Raw genomic sequence first — 24,268 nt, forward strand, 5'->3', positions numbered from 1 at the left:
TCGACGATTAATCGGCAGGAAATATCACCAGCTGCAGGCCCTCAAAAAATTGTGTAGGTGAATTTCTGCGATGCGATGTTTCGCATTATTTTGAAAATAATACTCATTCGGACGGCTTTTATCAGAATGTTGCTTGGCTGATTTCCGCTGACATCTGAGTTACTTATCTGGACGAGAGTGATTTTTTTTTTTGTATTAGACTATCTATCTATCGTGATTGTGAGGTGGCGATATGTCAAACTCGGCTAATGGGTTTTATTTTTGGGCTTTGGCCTGAAGTGTTTTGGGAATTTCCGAAAGGCTGTTTATGGATTTAGTCTTTCATTAGCTCTTGAAATTGGCGCATGTTTGGAAATTTTTGGTGGAAAAATCGACAAAAAATATATTTTTTTATAAAAATCTGGAATAAAATAAAAATTTGAAGTGCTAAGTTTTAATAATTCAAAAATTTATTTGGATGTTCAATAAAAAGTCTATTGTGCAAAAAACCAAAAGAAAACCGAATAATCGCTGAAGGATAATAAGGAAATAAAATAAAAAAAATCTAAAGGGATTTGGTGCAGCAAAATTTAGGTTAGTATCAATTTGTCTTTTTTATTTGGATGGAAAAAATAAATTTTAAAATTGCAAATATAGAGGATCTGCTGAAATGTAGTCAGAGTTTTAGGACTAAAAATTTAAGTGAATATTTTTAAGTTTGAAATTCGAAATTTTCTTTGAGGGTCTCATGGCTGAGACATCTAACGTTTGCCAGAATTTCATGTAAAATTCGTTTGTATATCTCCATTGGTACTGTGCCGATCTATAATTGCTTGAGGAAAATTACCGATTTTTGTGTAGGGTTTCTAGGAACCCAAGGACTGCTGAAAAGCTAGAAGAAAGAACACGGCCGAATATTTTGTATTCCCACAAAACAACCATGATAGGCAATTGAAAATCCTTATTTGAGATAGCCGTTACAGGGGCTATAACCCAAAACCTATATAAATTCTGAATCTTCAATTGTAGGCCATTCGGTTGACCTTCAAACGCCATTAAAAATAATCCTTAAATATCCTATGATGACAGGATCTTTAAAACACCCGAAATTGGACAGAAACTTTTTGAATTGATGAATACCGGAATAGAAATCTTCGAAATATCAAATACCAGATAGCCTATACTGAATATATATTGCGCTGGGAAGGTTAATTCCTTTGGAGACCTCAGACTTAGCTAATTTCAAATTGGTCGTCCCCAAAATCGTTAAATTTTTGTGGTAGACAATTTACTGTGAGCATTTTTACGTGGAAGAACATTTTTCCAATTAACATTTCAAAAACTCAAATAAGAACACTACCCGCTGAAGAATGTGGCACGACCTTTAAAACTCAGTCCTTGCCGCAATTTGGGGTATAGTTTTTTTAATATGAACTAGCCTTGCAATTTTTTTTAATGGAAAAAGAGGCATATCCTTGGAAATATCGAATATCATGCAGTATTACTATATGAGGTCTATAACATTTAGCGGATCTACATTTTCTGAAACTCAAAATCAAGTTCAAAATTTGAAAACTTTGTGGGGAGCTATTTAATGGATTGCGTCGATATTGTTCATTTTTCCAGATTTTAAATTTGAACATAATTAGATGATCCTTTCTCCCTCCATGAGGAAGACTTTTATATGGGAGGTACGAAAACGAAGTGGACCAATAATGCCCATTTTTGAACTCCATCTAGGCATACATTACAATGTGGCGCCCAACATGGGACCTTATGCAGCAATGTGATTATCAGTGGTTAGTTCAGGGTCTGACCCACTCAAGATAAGTACTGATTACAGCAGGGACTCATACGACCATTCACAACACTATGGCGCCCAATATGGTACCATATTCTGTGGTATCTTCCATTGTGGTTACAACTTGGTTAGGCCACACCGTGACCCACATTTCCTAGACATTAAACACCACAGCGGCCCAAAAGGCCGTATATAATAAGATGGACCCCCAATATGGGCCCTTTATCAACGGTTAGGCTAAAGTGTGACAAAAATACAATATGGCGCCCAACTTGGGGCTTTATACACTGATGTGATAATAATAATTGGTTCAGGGTTTAAATCACCTAACTTAGGCATTAAAACCGTAAAGGCTCATATGCAACATATGTAACAACATGGCACCCAATATGGGACCTTATTCTGTGATATTTTCTCTTGTGGTTACGACTGGTTAAGGCAGTAAAGTGGGTCACTTTACTTAGGCTTTGAACATAGTAGCTGTCCATTAGACTTTATATATCATATTATTATGCCCAATATGGGGCCTTGTACACCTATATGGTGCACCAACGTGTGCAGGGGAGTGATCCAATAGAAATATGGGGCCCAACATGGGTCCTAAAGCCTAGAGACTCCGGCATTGAAATATTTTATACGCGTTCTACAATTCATTACACTTTCATAGAGAGCCCTTTCTCAATCGATGAAACCCAGCGGCACACGTATGGTCATATTAGCCTTTGAGAGTATATACCTTCCTTGCAGAATATTTTTAATGTAGATTCACTAGGTTCATTAGGTTAAACCATGATAGGTATCACTTTAACAAGGCTATATTTACTGCAGTGGCCTATAAGGTCGTATATAAAAATATGGCGCCCAACATGGGGCCTTGTACACCTTTATGGTTATCAACGATTAGATTAAATATCAGAGATAAGAGCTTCATGGTTATCAAAGATTAGGTGTAACTCAACTTCCATAGGCTAAGGATAACCTCAGCGGCTCGTATAACCATAGATAACAATATGGCGCCCAACATGGGGTCTAATGTATGCTAATGTGTCGCTATGTCTTCGGCGAATGAAAAACAGAGTTCATATTGATGTACTCGTATTTTGTCGGCCTCCTACAATATTCTACAAAATGCTTCAATTCCGAAGTCTTCTCATATACCACGGGACTCAGCAGCGCATAAGACCTCATTGGATTAATTTGGGCGCCATGTTATTATGTATGTTCATATAAGCCTCTGAAAATATAAAACCCTATTTGCAGAATATTTTCAATATAGGTACACCATTAGGTTAGATCATAAACTATTAGATTAGAACCACTTTACCAGAAGTCCCTATTTACTGTAGCGGATCACAACGACGTATATAAAAAATGGTGTCCAAGATAGGGCCTTGTACACATTTATGGTTATCAACGGTTAGGCCAGGGTACGACCCAATTTACATAGGCATAACCTATGCAGCTCTTATGACCATAGATAACAGTATGGCGTGCGCCCAACATTAAGCTTAAATCTTACTCATGCCCTGCTGGGTCCTTGGCGAAGGATAAAAGTCTATATAAATGTGCTTCCGAAATTGAAACATTATATAGGCGCCCTAAAAGTAAAATAAATTGGTTAAATTCCTGAGTCTTTTTTCATTCGACGAGACAAAGCGACGCATAAGAACTCGTAGGCCCCAAGATTTTATAAGCACGGATAAGGTCAGTGAATCGTAGGCCTAAAGCCTAAGAACACTATATGAATGTGCCTCTGGAATTAAAGTATTATGTAGGCGTCTGACAAAGCCTTCAAAATGCTTCAATTGCGGACACTTTTTTTATTCAATTTTAACATTGGGCCCCATATTATTATGTATGGTCATATGGGCCTCAGAGAAAATAAGCTCTGGGAAAATAAGCTCAAGGCCCTATGTTGGACACCATTTCATATTTGGAAGTTATGTACAGTCTAGAGCACAGTCAGATCATAATCAATATACATTCAGAATCAATACACACTTCAAGGGATCGAATAATTGAAAGTTAGGCTTTGCGCTATATGTGCACCTGAGGATATAAACCATTCTTGTTGAACATCTCAGGATATAAACCTTACCTACAGAAATTGTTCATTAAAGGTTGATTGTTAAGTTAGGTCATGATCAGAAGCACTGTGTTCTGTGTTTACTTAAGCGGTCCATAAGTTTGTATATAGAAATATGGCGCCCAACATGGGTCCAAACACACGAATTCATAATAAAGAATAATGTACAATCTAAAACGATGCTAGATGCGACTGAAAACACATTCACTATCACTAATTGTTCAACGGACTAAAAAATTGAAAGCTACTAGGCCTAGCCTCCTCTGAAAACGTGAATCCTCCAATCAAAATTATGCAAGTTTAGAAAATGGGTTTGAATGCTACAAATAGTTCAAATTTGGAGGTACACTTATGTGGGGTCAAATACTTCAAATGTTAAGGTACCCTTATGTGGTGTCTTTTCCTAATATAAGCTCTTTAATGAATAATGTTTTGCAACGCTAAAACCCCTTAAATCTAAAATTTCGAATCGCAGATGATAAATTGGAAATTTTGAAAAAAATTGGAAAAAGAAAAATAAAATATCCTAACTTTGGACGTAAAATGAAAGCTATACCTAAACGTGGGACCAATACAGTTTATTTACCCATCTAAAATATTGGGAAGTCTTTCAACGGAAGGTCAGACAGTCAGGACTTCGAATTGGATGGAAATCACGAATGGGGGTACCTTATTGGGACTCCGTCTTAGATATATTTTTAGGGGTTTCAAACAGAATGACAAGGCTTATGTACTCCCATCTTATGGTGGAGATTAGAACCATAATACTCTCCGGAGCCAAATTCGGTTTTTTGGCTATAACTCTAACTTTACCAAAATGACCAATTAATATTTTTCTGGAACTTCCTCATAGGCTAGTCTGCACGTTTTTCTCAATCCCACTTAACTTTGCATTCTAATTTCATAATTAGACTTAAATTAATCAACAAATCTTAATATTTCATGCCTCATATTTTTGTTTTGGGTTCTGAGAGGGCTGGAAAATCAATTGCAGAAATATATTCGAAATGGCTTCACTTTCGAGATTCCTTGCAATATTGAGTTTGGCCATGATTACTCTTAGATTCGACTTGAATAAATCTAATTTCTTGTTTTCCTTTTTGACTAATTTCATTTTCCTATTTATTTTTGAATTTTTACACCATCTTCCGTCCTGCTAATATCCTTGAGATTTGGCTCATCCTTCCTTGCAAATCTCTGACAGAAAAAATTTTCCCGCACTTGAAGGAAATCCTTATTAAGTGGACTTATAATTCGAAGACACGCACATACACACATATATTTACATATACTCTCTCCTTCTCCTTTATATAATAAGCCCTTATATAACTGGCAAAAGGATACACACAAAACTATTACAAATCTTGATAATGTTGTTGTTGCTGTTTTTTTTTTTTCGCTTAGATAAAAATCAATCTCTTCGTTGCGTACCTTTGTTGTCCTGACTATTTAAATAGTGATGATAAGCTCGATAACCCAAATACGCGAAAATATTTTCACAATTTTTTTAATTCCTTTTTTGGCACTTTATTTCTGTTTTTTTTCCGATTTTCTGTTTAAAGCAAACAAAAACGCACGAACAAACAAAATTTCGGTGCTGGTGGAAATTTGTGTGTTTAACTTGAAAATGTGTGTCAGGATCAGACGTTTCCACCAAAATGGCGTTTTCCGTTCGCTCGGCTCTAGTACTTATATGAAATACGAAAAGTTCATAGGCAACCGAACGTCGAGTGGCGAAATTTTTAGGTTTCGTTTTTGGCTTTCGTTGATTTTCGATGGGAGAGGGATAGAGAATTTGCCTGGTTTCTTTTTTTTTTTTGGACAACAAACACCAAGAAAGGCAAGAAAACAGGGACATTAAATCCTTGCTGTATGTGTGGAGGGGAGGAGGAGGGGAAACAATAACCCACAGCAGACAAGGACTTTAAAAGGTACATAAGACGTAGGTAGTTGTTTTTTTCTTGGTCATAATCATAAGTGATCCATTTAAAATTGTCCCTGTTTTTGCCGAATTATATAATGCGAAACGAAAAACACTAAAGGGAAAAACTATATCCTCCCACTATCCTTGTAAAAGATTGCCATTAAAAAAAGAAGAAGAAAAAAAAAACAAGAACGCGCTGACATAGTTGGCAGTTGGAAAAACTAATCGAGCATTACCTCATGGCTGATTGGAAGCAATGCCTGTGTAGTACAAAAGATATACATATACATACATACATACATACATACATACATACATACATACATGCATACATATGTAAATGTCTGTGTGTGCTATGAACACAATGTCCAGAACGCCTGAATGCCCAAGAATAGTTTTACAAAATTTTAGCCCCGCCATTGATAACCAGTGTAGTCTAATAATTGCATTTTAAGTACCATTGGGCCTATATTGTACCATTTTTTTCCGAACAGCCTTACCTCATTGTTCATCGATATGTTCAATGTTTGTCCAGCGGCAATTGGGAATTCCAGTTTTTTTGTGTCCATCCTTTTTACAACATTGCACTTCACACATTGTATAACAGTTGCAAATAATTACATTTTATGCAACAACAGAATTCAGGACATTGTGGGAAATTTGTTTAGGGTAAGGGAAACATTTGAGGGGAAGGAAATATACATCTAAGACTGTTTGAATGAAATCAGGTTTAAACATCAAATACCCGATAATCAGAACTTTTTCCAAGAAATGTAACTCTTAATATTGAAATTACATGACGTTGGTTCCACGTTGGGCGCCATTTTGTTTGGTGCAGTATTATGAGTCCCAATTGGAATATCCGCTCATAGCCACAGCCGCGTATACAGGGAGAGATAAAAAACCGCAACAAAGTCAAACGACATAATTTTTATATTTTTTATACCCTACACCACATAGTGTTAAGGGTATTATGTCTTTGTGCATTTGTTTGTAACATGGAGAAAGAAGCGAGATAGACCCATAGTTACTTTTGAGGATATCCATAGAATCACTTTCTGAGTCTGTCTGTACGTCCGTCCGTGCGTCTCTCCATGTATTCTTGCGTAAAAAATGGAAGTAGCATTTATTATCCGATTGAGATGAAATTTTCCAAACAACATTTGTTTGGCCCAAGAACGAACCCTATTGAAATTGGAGATAATCGGTCAAAAATTAGATATAGCTCCCATATATATCTTCGACCGATTTGCCTTTCATTGTTTCATTTTATACATACAACCAAATTAGGCCTGAAAATAAGTATGCCAAATTTGATCGAAATCGGCTCAGATATAGCTATAGCTCCCATATATATTCTTCATCCTATTTGTTATTTTTGTCCTCCGAACTTTGTTATTTTTGTCCTCCTTTGAACTTTTAATTAAAATTATGTATGATTAAATTTTCCCATAAAAACTTTTAATTGTTATAAATTAGCAAAGTGGTGTAGGGTATCATAAAATTGGCCCGCCCGACTTTAGGACTTTCTTTACTGGTTTTTACATTTTATTCTTGATCAGCATTTAGCGATGTCCGTCTGTCCGTCTGTTTGTTGTAATCACGCTATCTTTCGAACGAATTGAAATAGAAGGCTAAAATTTCGCACACATGCTTATTTTTCCAGTAGGCAGGTTAAGTTCGTAAATGGGCCACGTTTTCATATAGCCCCGATATAACGGTACTTCCCGATATTCGGTATTTTGATGATTTTAGTGAGATTATTTACCGGAATTGTTTCAAATTCAGTATTTGTAGTTCGAAATGGATACTACAACCTAAGATATAAAATTGTCTGTGCAGGTCCATGTCTTCGTATAGGTCCCATTTATCAGTACCTCCCAATATTCGGTATTTTGATGAGTTTAGGTAACATACCCTCCGAAATTGTTTGAGATGTCGTATTTGAAGTTCGTAATGGATGTTACAGCCTATGACAGAAAATTGTCTATGCTGGTCCAGGTCTTCACACAGCTCCGATATAACGGTCGGGTTTCGCATTTGAATATGGTAATGGCTTATGACAAATTCATTCTAAATGGTGGAGGGTATTAATTTTTTTATTTGTTTTTTTTTTTTATTTTATTTTATTAAATGAAAGCAAAAACTGTCGGAAATAGCACGAAATTTAGATTTGTTCGAATTGGTCACCTTTGGCACGAATTATGGCCTTCAAACGGAAACCACACACACGCTGCGCGAATGTTGCTCTGCGGTATTTTGGGTCATTCTCGGCGATCGGGTTTCGATCAAGTCGCTTCTTTACTTTTCGAACGATTTCAACGTGGGACCTAAGTCAACTGAACTAATATTAAAACTTAGGGTACCGTTTAGAGGCGTGTGATAAGCGTGGATAGTTCGAAAGCTGGTCATTCGAAATCAAGTCAAATGGTTTGTGATTCAAATGGGTTAGACTTTTGCCTGGACATTGATCACCACAGTGATGCCTAACACTGGACAAAACAAAGCATTGCCAAGGCGTGGTCCACAACGCATAGGAACATTTAAGGTCCCATGATCTGCAACGTATTTAGAACCTTGCCTAGCCGTTTACCACAACCATGACGCATAGAAATGTACAGACCAGTATGGCGCCCAAAGGTTGACCCAAGTCTAAGAATCAAATATTTATTTCTTCAATATGAATCATTAAAATCGTATTTTATTCAAACTGGATGTGATATTAGATTCTTGGGTTTGAACCCCACGTTGAGCGAACTTTTGGAAAGCGGCGCTGATCAAAGCCTAACCTAGGAGTGTTGAGTAATGCAAAAGATCGTGATGCGACCAGGTTTGGCGACATTTTATTATACATTTAAGCTGCCTAAATATTAGGCTCATAAAGCAAGTGGATTAGACACCTTTCATGACTACAGCGATGCCTAATACTTTACCAAAAAATGGCCAACATGAGACCCAAGGCAAAAAACCTAATATGGTCTAAGAAAAACCTAAGAGACCAATGTTAAGAGTTTCCGTTCATGAATATGATTGGGCGCCATTTGGTTAGGTATGTTCACACAGGCCGTGGCGGTGATCCACCAATATGTCAAGTGGGTCAGGCCATTGACACATATTACTCAACAAAACAATATGGCGCCCAACGTGAGACCCCGGTCTCCCCCCAATATTAAGAGTCTTACTTCTCAAATATGGTTGGAAGCCATTTGGTTATGTATTGTTAAGTTTGGCTTTGCGGTAATCAACGCATAAGTCGCCACTCCTATGCTTAATACTTTTCAAACCATTGTGGCACTCAATGTGGGACCCAAGCCTAAGAACCCAATGTCAAGAGTAAAAGTTCTTGAATAGCAAGGTTTTGATTATTGAGTAGTTCATGTGAATTATGAGATACCTTATGGGCTTCTACGGTGATTAAAGTGAGTAGGAACCTTACCCAACAGAAAATCGTAGAAGACACCAGGTTGGGCGTCATTTTGCTATGTATGCCCATATAGGTCGCTCTGGCGGTCAACGCATAAGTCAATGGGGTCAGTTCCTTACCACAACGACTCATAACGCTGTTCAAAATAATATGGCGCCCAACATAGAACCCAACTCTGTAATCAATATTAAGAGTTAAATTTCTTGAAAATACAGGGTGAGACGAAAAAACTGCAACCAAATTCAGACTTCTGTCATTTCTAAGCCAGTCGTCTGACAGCTGTTAAAATTATTCCAGTGATACCTCATTATATCATCCACATTTCCTCATTCTCAAAATATTTGATTTATTAATAAAGCGAATAAAAGGAGGTTTTTAAACGAATTCTGGTTTCTGTAAATAGAAATGTGTCCTCTGGTACGAGTTAGAAAAATTCTATGATATTTGAAGACAGATATAGATGATATGAATGATGTAGTATAATATGATCTTAAAGTCCTTAAAACATGTTGTTCATGAAATCAACGTTTACCTAGCTATAAAGCGAAGTGGATGTGGCGCCCAACGGAAAAGGTGCCCAATAATGATTTTGATTGTTAACAACGTCAAACTTATGTTCTTAAAACTTCAAGAAAAAATGGCAACGAAAAGCATTTCAAACCAGAGGCTCAATTTTTTTTCAAAGTTTGCAAAGAAAAATTTGTTTAGAAAAAAAATTTGTTTTTCAAAATTCAAACACGTAATGCCAGAAATTTAAGATTAAAATATACATTGGTAAAATGGCCATATACCAAAATACAGACCTTTAAGAATGATTTTGAATGCTTATTCAGGACACAAAATTTATAATTGCAGTCAATTCCAATTTCGATGTTGTGAAGCCCTCAATAGAAAAATTATGTCAACGCCAATATCCAAAAGTCGATCCAAGACCACAAACTATATGGAATTGGTGATGCTATCGAAGATTTAGGGCAGCCCTCTTCCGATTTGGTTATGCAAAAAAAAAATTCTATTTTGGAGTTCTTAATCAATATTCCGCTTGCTACATAGATTTTCATAAATTTTATTTTCTCTCAAATTTTTGTAAAATTCTCAAAAAGTTGTACTGAAATTTCGTATAGTGTCCTTCCATTTGTTCTAGCCACCATTATTTGTTATTGTTTCACACCAAAAATGCAAAGTAAATGGCACAGTCAACTGAACGCCTACAGAGAGAGCGAGCTGTGTGTAAATATCATCATTTATCTTCCATCCAAATGCACACAAACACCAACACACTCCTACCTACATACGTACATAGCTATGTACAGACATTTGGCCATGTATTCATCCATCCATCCATCCATACATATGTAGATGTTAACCTTAGCATCCTTGGTACTTTTGTTACAATTTATTTATGTTTTTAGATTCTTGACGTCATAGATTTGCCTTTTCATTTACTCTCATGTAAAATAATGCTCTCTCTTTCTCTCTTCAGTAGTTACAATGCAGCAGCTGGCCAAAGCCTTGCTATTGGTTGGTCTCCTCGGCATTACGGCGCATGCCAAGACCATAGTCCTTGCAAAGGATAATGTGACGTCACACTTGATGTTACATGGAGGCGGTGGCGGCGACGGCGGAGATGGCAAACCTGCCGTAACTGCGCCAGCATCAGAAGCTGGAAACCTTGATAAAACTGTAGACCTTTCGACGCCATCGAGTGCAGTTGAAGATTGGAGTTTGGTGTGTCAACAGCTCTGCGGGTAAGTTGCTCTCATGGAGCCAACAAGCAAGAGGCAACAAAAACAACTACTCTCTGTGTGTGTGTGTGGAGTTGTGTGTTCGTTATAGAAAATGTCCTTTAAAAAGAGAAAAATAAGTGATTTAAATGCACGTTTACATAACTTCACAATTTTGTTTGGGTGAAAAAAAAAATTGCGAAAAATATTATCGAGTGTTTGAGAATTTAAAATCAAGTGTTGATGTGTGTCCTTATATTTCTGTGAAAGTAAAGTTTTCTAATTGAGTTTGTTTGTGTTTTTCTTTTTTTTTTATTTTTGCAAATAATTTTAGAGCTGCTTTAGGCGGCACCGCTTGCTCCCCCTATTGTAAAAATAAACCAGTTTTACCCACGAAAGTGCAAATCGAAAATGCCAACACCCTTCTAATGGATTCCAAGAAACAATTCATGTGCCCTCGGCTATGTGGATTACAGTTAGGTAAGTTTACAAATTTTTTAAACAGAATTTTGAATGAAAAATGTTTTCTGGGAGGTATTAAATCTTTAAATTAAAAATTGTTTTTTTTTACGACGCAAATCTGACAAGGTTTTATGAAGAAAAATCAGACAATTGTACTTTTTATAAGAAAAAAAAAAAAAACAACAACAAATGACTTTCACCTTAATAATTTATTTCAATTAAAACCTTAAAGAATTTGGAAAATTTGAAAACTAAACGAAATTAAACGAAATTAATTTTTTATTGATCGGAATGTGGTTATTTCTTTTAATTGAAAATAACCATTTTTAAGCGAATGCTCGTTTTCGTAAATTATTATACCCTAAAAAACTATGTGTTGGAGGTATTATAAGTTTGATTGGGCCAAAAATTATGTAACACCTCGAAATATTGTTTTTTTCACATAGGAAAGTATATATGGATCTTCCTATCTCGCCGAGCTGAGTCGATCTAGCTATGTATGTTCGTCCGTCCGTCTTTCCGTCTGTCCATGTTAATTTGTAATCACTCTACAGGTCGCAATTATGGCCCGATCCTCACGAAATTGAAAATGGAGGTGGGGTTATGGTCAGAATGGAACCCTATTGCTTTTGGAGATGATCGTAAAATATTTAGGGGTTGAAATTGAACAAAAACTGAAAAATTTCCTCTTTTTGCAGTTGCTCTACAGGCCGCAATTATAAACCAATCAAGGCGAAATTTTGGATGGAGTTAGAGTTTAGGGCTGGGCACAAGTCAACTAATTTAGATAGTCATTGGACAATATTTAACGGGTAAAATAACTCATAACTTTTATGTCAAAAAATTCGAAAAATTCACACAAAAACGGCGAATATTTTTAATCCCGGCCAAATCACAAATTTATAAGAAGGTCACTACTGACCATTACAGTGATGCTGATAGCCAAAAATATCGGATATGTACCGAGATAGGAACAATCTATATGTAAATGAAATTGATGTTAGTTATTCCGCTTATAAGTCAAGAAACGCTGGACGGATTTTGACAAATTTCACTAATTTGCAATGGGCTCTTGCCAGAAAAGGGTAAAATCTAAGAAAATTGCGTAAAAATCGGCCAACAAAAGAGTTAAAAGTTTTCGTTACATTTTTATCAATTATTGTCATATTTTTTTATCGCATGCGATATTTTCAATTTGACTTACAATTTTGAATTGTACGTTTTCAAAATTTTTTTCTACACCCTGCAACACTATGTTTTGAGGGCATTATACACAGGTCACAATTATCGTCTGATCCTAACAAAATTTGGCATAGGGGTAGGGTTAGGTTCAGAATTAAATCCTATTGTTTTTGAAGATGTAAATTTGGACAAAAAATGAAAATTTTCCTGATTTTGCAAACGCTATACGGGTCACAATTTAAAACCAATCGACACGGAATTTTGCATGAGGAGAGGCTAAGGACAGGGAACATGTTGAGCATTTTGGATGATCATTGGATTATATTTAATTGTAAAATGGACCACAATTTTGGTGTGAAATTGTTTTGAATACCTAACAACACGACGTCGTGCTAAATATTGGGTAGGGCTCTATGAGATTATTTCAAAAACGAAATCTTTCAAAATGGATTTGAACATAAGGGGCTTCTAACTTATTGTAGTGTTGTAGGGTATTACATGGTCGGCCCCGCACGACTATAGCCTTTGTTTACTTGTTGATACTACATTGAAAGTTTGAAAGTTTTTAAAAACACATTCTTCACGAAAGCTACGTTTGTTATTCCAATAGAGCTCAACTGGATGTGGCGCCCAACGGATATTGTGCATAAAATTTTTAACATTACATCGCCCTTTTTGTGGTCATAACTGAAAAGGGTGATCAAAGCTCTTTGAAACAAGATACGTTTTTTTAATCTAATAAATCTCAAATGAAAAATTGTGTAAAGGAAATATTTTCAATTTTAATTTTTCGCAATAGGAGCATCCAGACCCAAAGGTAAACATTTTTACCAAACAGTATCAGTTTCGGAAAAAAGGCTCTGCTCTATTCTTCCATTAGAATATTTATAAATTTTCATTGATTTGTTGCATGATTTTGAATGATTTTTAATTTTGTGGAATTGGAAGCCTTTAAATTCATATTCAATTAGATTTATATGCTAATGAAAGGAGATTAGAAGAATTTTTTAATTTTCAAAGCCGAAAATTATTCAATGTAGATTCTACTGCAGGAATATGTAACAAAATCCCCCAGTAGGTGAAATTTTTACCGTTCTTCGAGAATTGATCAGCAATAATGCAATATACAATTCATGATTTTCGGGATGGATCATAAAAATGAATTTAAGAGCTGTATATATAAAAAATAGGCCTTAAATATCAATGTTACTCCTGTGCTTATCCAAACTTTGAATTGTAGCCTTTTTAATATGTTTTCCTGAAAACTTCTAGTCAGAGCCTTTATATTTTAATATATAAATAATTTTATAAAAATCCGTATTATTATAAACAAACCCTTTAAACCCTCCGACATTTGGAACGAATTTGGAAATTTTCAAAAAATTAAAATAAGTTAAAAATTTTGTTAAAATCTTAGAAATACCGAATATAGCCGTTATATTGGGGTCGATACAAAGACGTGGACATGCATAGGCAATTTTCTCTCACAGACTTTAGTGTTCGTTACGAACTGCAAATACGAAATTTGAAACAATTCCGTTGAATAATGTCACCAAAATTATCAAAATACCGAATATAGGGAGGTAACGTTATATTGGAGCTATGCGAAGACCTGGCCCAGCATAGTCAATTTTCTGTCACAGGCTGTAGTACCAATTAGGAACTTCAAATACGAAATTTCAAACAATTGAATGAATGAAAAAAGTGAATAAAAATACCGAATAGTGGAAGCTACCTTCATATGGAGGCAATACGAAGACATGGGCCTGCAAACGCAAATTTTTGGCATAGGCTGTACGATACATTATGAATTCTAAATACGAGATTGGTAGGGAGGTACCGTTGTATGTAGGCTGTTCCATATCGTGGACCTATATGGACAATACTCTTCCAGGGGGTAAAGTACTCAGAAGGAACTCCTTTTGTGGATTTTCAGACAATTTCATTGAATAATTTGGCTATAGTCATCAAAATATCGAATATCGGGTTGTACCATTATATAGGGGCTATATATACCCTCCATACTATGTATTATGGAGGGTATAAAAACATTATTTAAAAAATCCATAATTGGATAATAATTGGAAATAAAAAATCCACAATTAAATTTTTGGAAATATTCTTCCTAATATTCATGCACGATCAGAGCCATGAGATTCCTAAAAATTTATTCTCAAATCATAGCCTCTATAGTTCCTCAAAAATTTAATTTAAACCGGTAAAGAACGATCAAAAGTCCAGCGGGTCCGACTGTATGATACCCTGATATCAACCCTGAATTGATTTCCACTAAATTTGACGTAGGCATTTGCACCTCTCGTATTAAATAACATGGTTATTATAAGACTTCGAGAAGGATTCGGGATCAATGTTTCACCAAATTGAAAAATTCGATGGAATTTACAAAAATCCATCCAATTTGGGCTGATGTTATGTATTTGGTGTACAATTACCGAAAAATCGGAGGAAGATACATATATGGTAGTTAAATCTGAACCGAACTTGATAAATTTCTGAGCTGTATGAGATATCTGGTACTAAATATAATTTTTTTGTGAATGTGAGGAAATTAAACACCAAATCGGATGAAAGATCTGTATGGGAACTATACCTATATTTGAACAGATTTTCAAAGAATTTGAAGAACTTGCTTCCAGACATCCGAAATATATCCTATTCGAACGAATATTACTCATATGGCTCAGAGTAAATTAAAATCGGAGCAAGATGTATAGCTCCCATATATCTAAATTTGAACCGATTATCACCAGATCCTATAGGGCTCGTCCTTGAGCCATAAAAAAAATACGTTGTGGGAATTCCATCTCAATCGGACAAAAATGCGATACAAAAATCCATGGACAGGCGACTCAGAATGTGATTCTATGCAGATCATCAAAAGGATGTGTGGGACCATCTCGCTTCTTTTTGCTTGACAAAGACATAATACCCTGAACCTCAGCGTGGCGTAAGGTATAACCTCCCAGTGCCTTGAATGTTCTTAAGAAATTATCTTTATAAAATCCATTAGTATAGCCTTGGTAGTCCTTCAGATTTGTCCTTCAAAAAAAAAAAAAAAAATCGATTACTTTTCAGAAAGCCTTGAAAGTCCTTTAGAAGCTTTCATTAGAAATATCATAATTGTGGCATCCACGGTCCTTCCGAAATATTCTTTAAAAATCTACGATTATAGCATTAAAAGTTATTATGATTACAGCTCTGGCAGGATTTAAAAAGCCAAGATTTTAGCTCAAATGGACCTTGAAAAATATTCTCTGAAATTCACGATAATTCCTGTAAAAGTCCTTGAAAATGTTTCTTTAAAAAATCACGAGCATTGCTATTAAGGGCCATGAAAATTTTTCTTCAACAATCCTTATTTTTCACAAGGTCCTTGAAAGCATTTTTTTTCGAAAAAAAAAACAATAAGAGTCGTGGAAAAAGTATTATTTTAAAAGTCACGATTGAAGGTCACTATGGAGATTTTGACAATATATTCTTCAAAATCCACTGTTATTTCTCCAAAGATCCTTGAGAATGGCTATGAAGGTCTTTGAAAAGATTTCTTTAAAAATCCACGATTATTCAATGTCCTTGAAAACAAGTTTTTTTTAGAAATTTACTATTATTTCTCTAAAGGTCCTTGAAAAAAATACTCTTCATAAACGTACGGTTATTTCTGTAAATGTCCGAAAAAACATTGTTTCGCTGAAGGTCTTCAAAATTTAGAAATTTTACAAATTTTTTAGAAATCCTGAAAATATCATTAAATAAAATATTACAAACGTTTTTAAAAATCCACGATTAAATTTCTGAAGGTCCTTCATCAAATATTCATAAAAAAAATCGGTTATTTTCTGAATTCTTAAAAACATTCTCGAATTCATATATTTTAAATAATCCACGAGACCTTGAAATCCCTCTCTTCAAAAAATTATCATTACATCTTTGAAAACGTTCCAAGGTAAGAGGTTAGGTTTAAGTCCTTGAAAGGCCAAGATTATAGACTTAAAATATATTCGTAAAAAAATTTAAAATGCATTCTTAATAAATCCACGATTAAAACCTTGACGGTTCTTAAAAAAATGTATAAATATATTATTGAAATCACTTCCTTCCAAAAATTTGAATATAGCCTTGAAAACTATTCTGTAAAAAAAAAAATATATATATATATATATATATATATATATATATATATATATATATATATATATATTTTTTTTTTTTTTTTTTTGTTTTAAAATTCGAGTGTAGATTCGGCTATTTGGCACCATATGTTTAACATGGCATGGACCACTCTTTCCTTTTTTCCGAAGAAAAATGGCCCAATTATGCTTTTGGACGAAAATCCGCTGTTCCATACTTGATAGTTCTGAAATATCCTGAATAATATTCTTAGAAAAATTCGAAGTTAAAGCCGTGATAGTCGTTGAAACTCATACTTTCAAAAAATCCCTTTAATTCCACGAATATCGTCTTAAAAGTTCTTTCAAAATATCGTTATAAATCCAGTACTTTATCCGTAATTAACCTTGGAAAATATTTATTTTAAAAATCTTTATTTTAAAAATATTTATTTTAAATAAAGCTCTGGTAAAGAATATACTCCTAAAAAACGGGATAATATTCTTTCCATATTAAAAAGCAAATAAAAAAACAGTAAGTTCTGCCGGGCCGAACTTTGAAAACACTCCACCAAATGGAACGAATTTGGAAAATTTAAAAAAAAAATATTTTAATATTTTTTTTTTTAATTTAAGAATACAGAATTTAGAGTATTTCCGTTATACTGGGGTCCATACGAAAACGTGGCTGTGCAAAGGCAATTTTTGTCATGGTATTCAACTACGAAACTTGAAACAATTCAGGCGTAGCCAAAGTCATCAAAATACCGAATATAGGGAGGTATATATATATTCAGGCTATTCGAAGACCTGGACCTGCAAAGACAATCTGTCGTAGAATGCAGTACCCATAAGGAACTTCAAATTTAATTCCGATGAATAATGTCGCAAAAATCATCAAAATACCGAATATAGGGAGGGGGCTATACCTAAACGTGGACCTATATAACCCATTTATATTAGTTGTTAGTACATTTGAGTTATAGTATTATTTTTTATGGCAACATATAATATAGAGTTTATTTCTATTTCCAATTTCAGGCGATGGTGTTTGTACATGTCAAAATTGGACATTGGATAATTTGAAACCAATGAAAAATGTAGCAGATTCAAATGTCTGTTCCTTATTCTGTGATGTCCATAATGTCACACTGGCCGGCTGTAGTCCCTGCAACGCTTCAAACCAAATGAGTGTTGACACCACCAATGCTGTTCCAATGTCGAAAGGAGAACAATTGGCAAATAAAATTGCTGTCCTGTCAGATGTGCGTGATGTGATCACCACTACAACGACCACAACACCAAATTGGAATGAGCTGTGCGCTTCTTTGTGTAAAACTGGTGATGGCGGGTCATTGTGCAATTGCGATTTGTCGCCATTTTTTGCCTAGAAAAAAAAAAAAACGAAGGGCAAGGATATTGGGTGATGAATAAAAAATTATTATTTTGGATTTTTTCTTAATTTTTATGAATTTAGATTTTTTTTTTAATATTTTGATAGTCTTAACTTTTGAAAAAAGTGGACTTTAAACTTTGTTTTTAAATTTGTAAAAATTTTTTGTTATATAATTTTGAATTTTTTTCTTATGTAAATTTCAATTATTAACATGAAAACTTGTTCAATTATTTTTGTCTACAAAAAATATTAATTTTTAACTTTAAAAGTATATACTGCTATATAACAAAAAAAAAAACACAATAAGATTTAACAAAAAAAGTGAACGTAATAAACTAATCCCTATGCGCATCAATTAATTTGTAATTAATTTCAATTATAACTAACAAAACAACAACAACAAGAAAAAAATAATCATACATACAAAAAAAAATACTATATACATAAAAAACATTATATATACATATATTGTTAAACGATAGTGTTTACATATCCTTTTTTTGGGATTGTTAATAGAAAAAGGATTTGAGGATTTGGAAAAATTTTGATTTTTAAATTTTTATTTTTAAAAGAGTAAAGCTTTTCAAATCCTTTTTTTAACTTAACACTAAAGAAATTGAAAAAAAAATTAACAACAAAATCACTAAAGGGCTTCCAGGTGAAATAGTTTGTAAATGTCATCAACCTCCATTTGAGGCATTGAGTGCACATCGACAGCTAGGCCACTATTTCTTTTAGTAGTTATGGGAAATCAGTTATCCTCTTTTGCAGGACATGCTGATCTTCTCACATAAAATAATAATTTATAAAAAAAAACCAACCAACAATTATCATATATACAACATATCGTCGTCACACTGTTGATAAATGCAAAAAAATATTTAAAAATTAAAAAAAAAAAATAAAAAAAATGTTTTTGTTTCCATTTTAGTTTGTTAATGGAATCAGCATATCAATTAACAAAAAAATACATTTTGTTTTTAATTTCTATCTAAAATATATAATACATATATATGTATGCCAAAAAAAAAAAATTAAATCTATACATAATCTCTTTATATATAAAAATATACACAACATTCATTACTTAACATGTCACGAGAAAGCATATTATGTCATGACATAACATGGCATGCTATAAAATGACGTGTTATATATATAAAATGAGGTGTTATAATATGGCATATTATAACATTACATGGTGTAACATTACATGGTATAACATGACATGGTATACCGTAACATAGCACAACATGGCATCATATAAGATGGCATGGTATAACATGACATTGTATAACATTCCATGACATGTCATAACAATTTATCGCCAAATGTTAGCCAAGAGTTCAGCGTTTTTCCAAAAATTACATTTATCCATTGACCCATGATCTTGGTATTCAGCTGTTTTCTTTAAATTATTGATGTTGTGTTTTGTAAAATTAGAAAAAAAGAGAAAATATAAAATTTTCCAAATTTACACCATGTTTTCTTCAAGTGTATTGTCAAAAATCGAACATATAATACATACTATATTAAAATTTCATATAAATACAAAAAGCTCATAATCTAGCATACATATATGTCATATATGTACATAAGTATGTCAAACAATAACCTCTTAAAAAACAAAACTTAAAATAAAAACAGAATTGTCAACTGGAATTAAATAAAAAAAAAAATTGTTATAAAAAAAGAGAGATTAATTTTGAAAAAAAAAAAGAAAATTAAAAATTAGCTAAATTTTATTATCATATTTTTATGTTGGAAAAGAACGGACCCTAAAGGCCAGTTTCCACGGCATGTCAGAAGCATGTGTAAAGTAATTTTTAAACATTTTATGAATAACTTTTTTGAGGCAGACTTTAAAGGTTAAGCTTCTTAAAGCAGTTATAAAAAATAAATGTAGAAAAAGTAGCTTTACATATGACTCTAAAATTATGTGTATATTAGCCTTAAGTTTGGTTTGTGGGAGGCAACTTTTGTTTATTTTTTATGTTGACACACTTGCCTTCTCCAAAATATATTCCCTTGAATATTCTTATTAGGTATGCAAATGATTCAAATTGAAAGACAACTGTTGCTGTTGAGTGCTTTATTACGAGTGAAACTTATTCTACTTACACAATACATATGGAAAACTTAAAGCAAAGAACCAATCTATGTACAAAGCTATAGGTGTCGCACATTGCGAACTCATTGCAATTCCTCTTTCGATCGACATTGCAAGATATTCCTATTTTCTGTTAAAAGTACTGGGGCTTTTGCCATCATTCTTCGGATATCTCACCAATTTTTTGGGCTTCTGAATATAAATAGTTTCCTATAGGACATCTGAAAAGACAATATCATTTTTAATTACCAAAGATGGTAAGATCCTCTATGTAGAAGATATTGAAATAAGGACTTCTGGCGATAGGAAAATCTACTTAGTTGGGCTTTTAAAGAAAGAAAATCTTCTTCTTTCCAATGTAGAAACTTCCCATAAGTATTTCAATTAAGGAAATATCCTTTAAAATTTTTCATTGGAAGAAATTTTTCTTACTCAGGTCTTTTATGGCAAGATATAAATATAAATCCCCATTCAGATCACCATGTAAATATTTCGTTCTCATGTTTTCTAGAACCATATTTAAGTATGGTATTCCAGAATCAATACATAATATTGAATTGACCCAAAGTTCTTAAGATCTGGTATAGTATCATTTGCCAAATATGGGGATCTTAGTATAGCAAAAGCTGGGCTATGACAGAGAAAATGCTTCATCGTTGCACATCCTTTTTAAAAAATATGCTTATAGACTAAGATGACGTGACAAAAAGCCTGTCAATCTATTTTTTCTCTGATTTATTTGATAGTATTCAGCTTGATGGGGCCATTTCCCAACTTTACTAAGGTTGACCACCACGGATGCACAATCCCTGGTCAACCCTTCTGCCAGCAACGAATTCCCGCTGCAACGATTTCCACTTGCATCTATGGCTATAGCAGACTTCTTTCTCTGTTGGTTATAAACAACTACTACAACACTGCATTTCTCTAATTTAGGGTAATTGGTATTTCTCCACGAGCAATATTCTCCAACATATAAATGACACGGGCAATATTTTACATCAACAGCATAATCTAGCTCCAATAATTATTCGCACCATTTCCACGGGTAATAATCCAATTACCTCCATTTTACTCTGGCTCCACAAATATGTTATTCGAAATGAAAGACCTTTTCATTCGCATGTCTGAGAATTAGTATTTCGTATTTTCGTTATGGCTATCCAGAATCAATACATAATGTTAAATTATCATAAGGTCCTTTAACTTATAAATGTCGTCTTCCATTGTGTAATTAAGATCTCATAATGTTCCAATGAATATTTCTCCTTGGTTGCGAAAGTGGACAGTACCTTTTCTCTTGCACTGATGTGTCTCTTGTAGCTCTGGGCGCAACCCGGTTAGGGTCTTTGCGTTTTCCGTTTTGTAAAGAGCCGAATCTTATTCTCGCCCCTAGTTCCATGCCATCCGTTTAGCAACATATTTCCAAAAGTATTTATGTTCGAGTTCTATTAATTCACGAGTATCTGTCTGTCCAAAAAAATTCTTGATTTTGGACGCTATAGCTCTAATAGCAACTTTATTATCCGTAACAATGTTCACAATAGCTGATGTCGAGTTGGCACGAGCCAGTTTAGAGACTCGGTAATTGCTTGGATATCAGTCTGAAAGACGGTATTATGATCCGGTCGGTAAAGGGATTTTCAACGATATAACTTCCGTAAGGATGTTTCAGTAGCTAATCTTGTGTGGGTACTAAGTCACTTTTGAGACACTGTAATTTGAATTTGAAGCCTCTGCAGTTGATTGACAAAAAGAACCAGTCCCGTTCTCGTCACTTGCTTCGATTTCAGAACTCATTTCTGCTAGAGTTCCATTAATCCACGAGTCTCTGTTTGGTAAAAATGTTTCACACAAGACAGCTATATATCAATCGGGAAACCATCGGTACACCGGGTATGTTTATTGTAACTGGCGTTGACTTTTTTGTGCCCGTCACCTTCTCAGAGCATAATTTCAAGTCTTTCTGACTTGGTGGACAAATGTTGAGAAAACAAACCAACTGCTCTATTCGGGTGTAGTTTCAAATCTGATATTGAATGAACCAATCGATATCTGTGTTGGAGGGTCATAACCTTTATTATCTTACACATTATCGTATGCAACAGCTCACAAGATCGCACATATGGTATTTTATGCGGCCAATAAACAGATAATTATAGAATATTTATTTTGGATTGTTAGATTTTCCCAGCGCCTCAACAGTACTCAAACACAAAATCCAAAAATTGTTTATTACAACTTAAGATACTTCACAAATTGTTGCAACTGAAATTTCTTAGGTACGCTTATTGATTGCATTTCAACATCCTTTCTCTTCAACTTCTGTGTGGCAACTGTTTATGATCGCCAAGTTCTTGGCGTCACCTTACTCAGAGTTTAGCAAGTCGTCACTTTGAGTCGTGCTTCCTCGGCTGTGTTGCTAATATTTCTAAGGCAAATTAGAGAGTAGCAAATGTGGTTGAGCAGAGAGGCGAACATTTTTGGTCTCCCAACTTTTTTTTTGCTCTCTGATTGTGTACGTTGAGAATTTCGTTTGTTAATCTCTTAAAATTTATGGTATTGAGAATATCGTTGGCTTTTTATTTGTTGTAATATTGAAATTTGAGCAGCATAAATTTCAAAAATTACAATTTTAAAATATAATAATTATTTTTTATATATTTATTTTAAAATATTTTAAATTTGTTATACTTTTTTAAATAAAAATTTCGTTTGATTCCATTTGACCTCTCTGTTTTTAATTTAAAATTTTGAAAAAAAAAATCATTAAAAATTTGTTTTTAATCTATAATAAAAAATATATACAAAAAAATGTTTTGGAAGACATTAAAAAATAATAACAATTATAAAAATTTATTAACAAAAAATAAATAAAAGTGAAGACAATTTTCGATTTGCTCAAAAAAATAACAACAACCAGCAACAAAGTCAATAAAAAATATGTGTATTATATAAAAAAGAAATATTTAAAAAATAAATATTGCAATTATTAACTTGTGGAAGACATTTTAGTAATAAATTTAAAAATAAAGAAAAATTAGGAATTAAGTAAAAATTAAAAAAATCAACATTTTGATTAGACTTGCCATTAAATAATGAGGTCTGCAGACAGAAATGTTCTAAGCTGTGACTGACAATAATTAATATTTAAGGCGAGCGAGGTTAAAAAAATACCAACAATAAATAAATGCAAATGCCACGCAAAAAAAAAAAATAAAACCAAAAAAAATTAATATATAATTTTTTTTTAAATTTATTCCAAAAAAAAAAATTTTTTTTTTTTTGAAAATTGCACGCATATTTAGCAACAAAACAAAATAAGGCACTTTAAAATTTTTGAGTTATGAAAAAATATTTAAAAAAAAAAATAAATAAATAAAATAATAAAAAAAAAAAAAAATCAAAATTAAAAAAATAAAATAAAAACCAAACAAGCAAACATTTTCTCATCACATTTAACCAAAACACACACACAATAAGCACGAAAGAATAACGGGAATGCACGTCTTGCGTAGTTCAAACTCTATATGGAATATAAAAAAAAATACAAACTAAATATATACAGAATATAATTTAAATAATTTCCCCCCAAAAATTAAAAAAAGAAACATTACAAACAAAAACAAATTGCCAAACAATGTTATGCCACCAACAAAAAAAAAAAAAAATTAATATCAAAAATTAAACAACAAAAAATATGGAAAACAAAAAAAAATTTGTTGTAGTTTGTTAAATGTTTAAATTTTTATTATTATCGAAGACAAAATTATTAAAGCTATTTCTTTCTATAGATGTATATGTATTTAAAATAATATTAAAAATCTATAATGTATTCATATAGATCACAATTACAACAACAACAAGAAAATTACATACTAAAAGATGAAAAACTCTACATTCCTCCACCCCCCATTAAGGCATATGTACTTATATACAATTTATATATATATATATATACATTATTATTATTATTATATACTGTTTAAATAGCCAAAAAGCAACAATTAATTCATTAATTAACTGCAAAATGAGAAAAACTTAAAAAAATTG

The 24,268-nt window shown here is 33.2% G+C and overlaps 2 protein-coding genes across 2 annotated transcripts in view; one reads left to right on the forward strand and one right to left on the reverse strand.

Annotated features, from left to right (window-relative positions):
• The window catches only part of LOC101901674 (glutamate decarboxylase), a 60,423-nt gene extending 54,927 nt beyond the window's left edge, over positions 1-5,496 (reverse strand). The window contains exon 1 of the mRNA XM_059119625.1: positions 5,298-5,496. The gene's annotated coding sequence lies outside the window, so the exon portion shown is untranslated. The remainder of the gene's footprint in view (positions 1-5,297) is intronic.
• LOC101888001 (uncharacterized) lies at positions 318-23,933 on the forward strand. The gene is made up of 4 exons (XM_011292478.3): positions 318-573; positions 10,701-10,962; positions 11,273-11,418; positions 17,751-23,933. The coding sequence occupies exons 2-4, from the start codon at positions 10,706-10,708 to the stop codon at positions 18,098-18,100; spliced, it is 753 nt and encodes a 250-aa protein (XP_011290780.1). The 5' UTR covers positions 318-573; positions 10,701-10,705; the 3' UTR covers positions 18,101-23,933.
• The last annotated feature ends 335 nt before the right edge of the window (positions 23,934-24,268 follow it).

The sequence above is a fragment of the Musca domestica genome, unplaced genomic scaffold (genome assembly GCF_030504385.1).
Source record: "Musca domestica strain aabys unplaced genomic scaffold, Musca_domestica.polishedcontigs.V.1.1 15, whole genome shotgun sequence".
NCBI classification, from domain to species: Eukaryota; Metazoa; Arthropoda; class Insecta; order Diptera; family Muscidae; genus Musca; species Musca domestica.

What these genes read in the sequence shown, in the direction of transcription:
- LOC101888001 (XM_011292478.3), top strand. Translation starts at nt 10,706, where the DNA reads ATGCAGCAGCTGGCCAAAGCCTTGCTATTGGTTGGTCTCCTCGGCATT. An exon ending in GTGTGTCAACAGCTCTGCGG is followed by an intron (nt 10,963 to 11,272) that starts GTAAGTTGCTCT and finishes AAATAATTTTAG; the next exon opens with AGCTGCTTTAGGCGGCACCG. An exon ending in GCTATGTGGATTACAGTTAG is followed by an intron (nt 11,419 to 17,750) that starts GTAAGTTTACAA and finishes TTCCAATTTCAG; the next exon opens with GCGATGGTGTTTGTACATGT.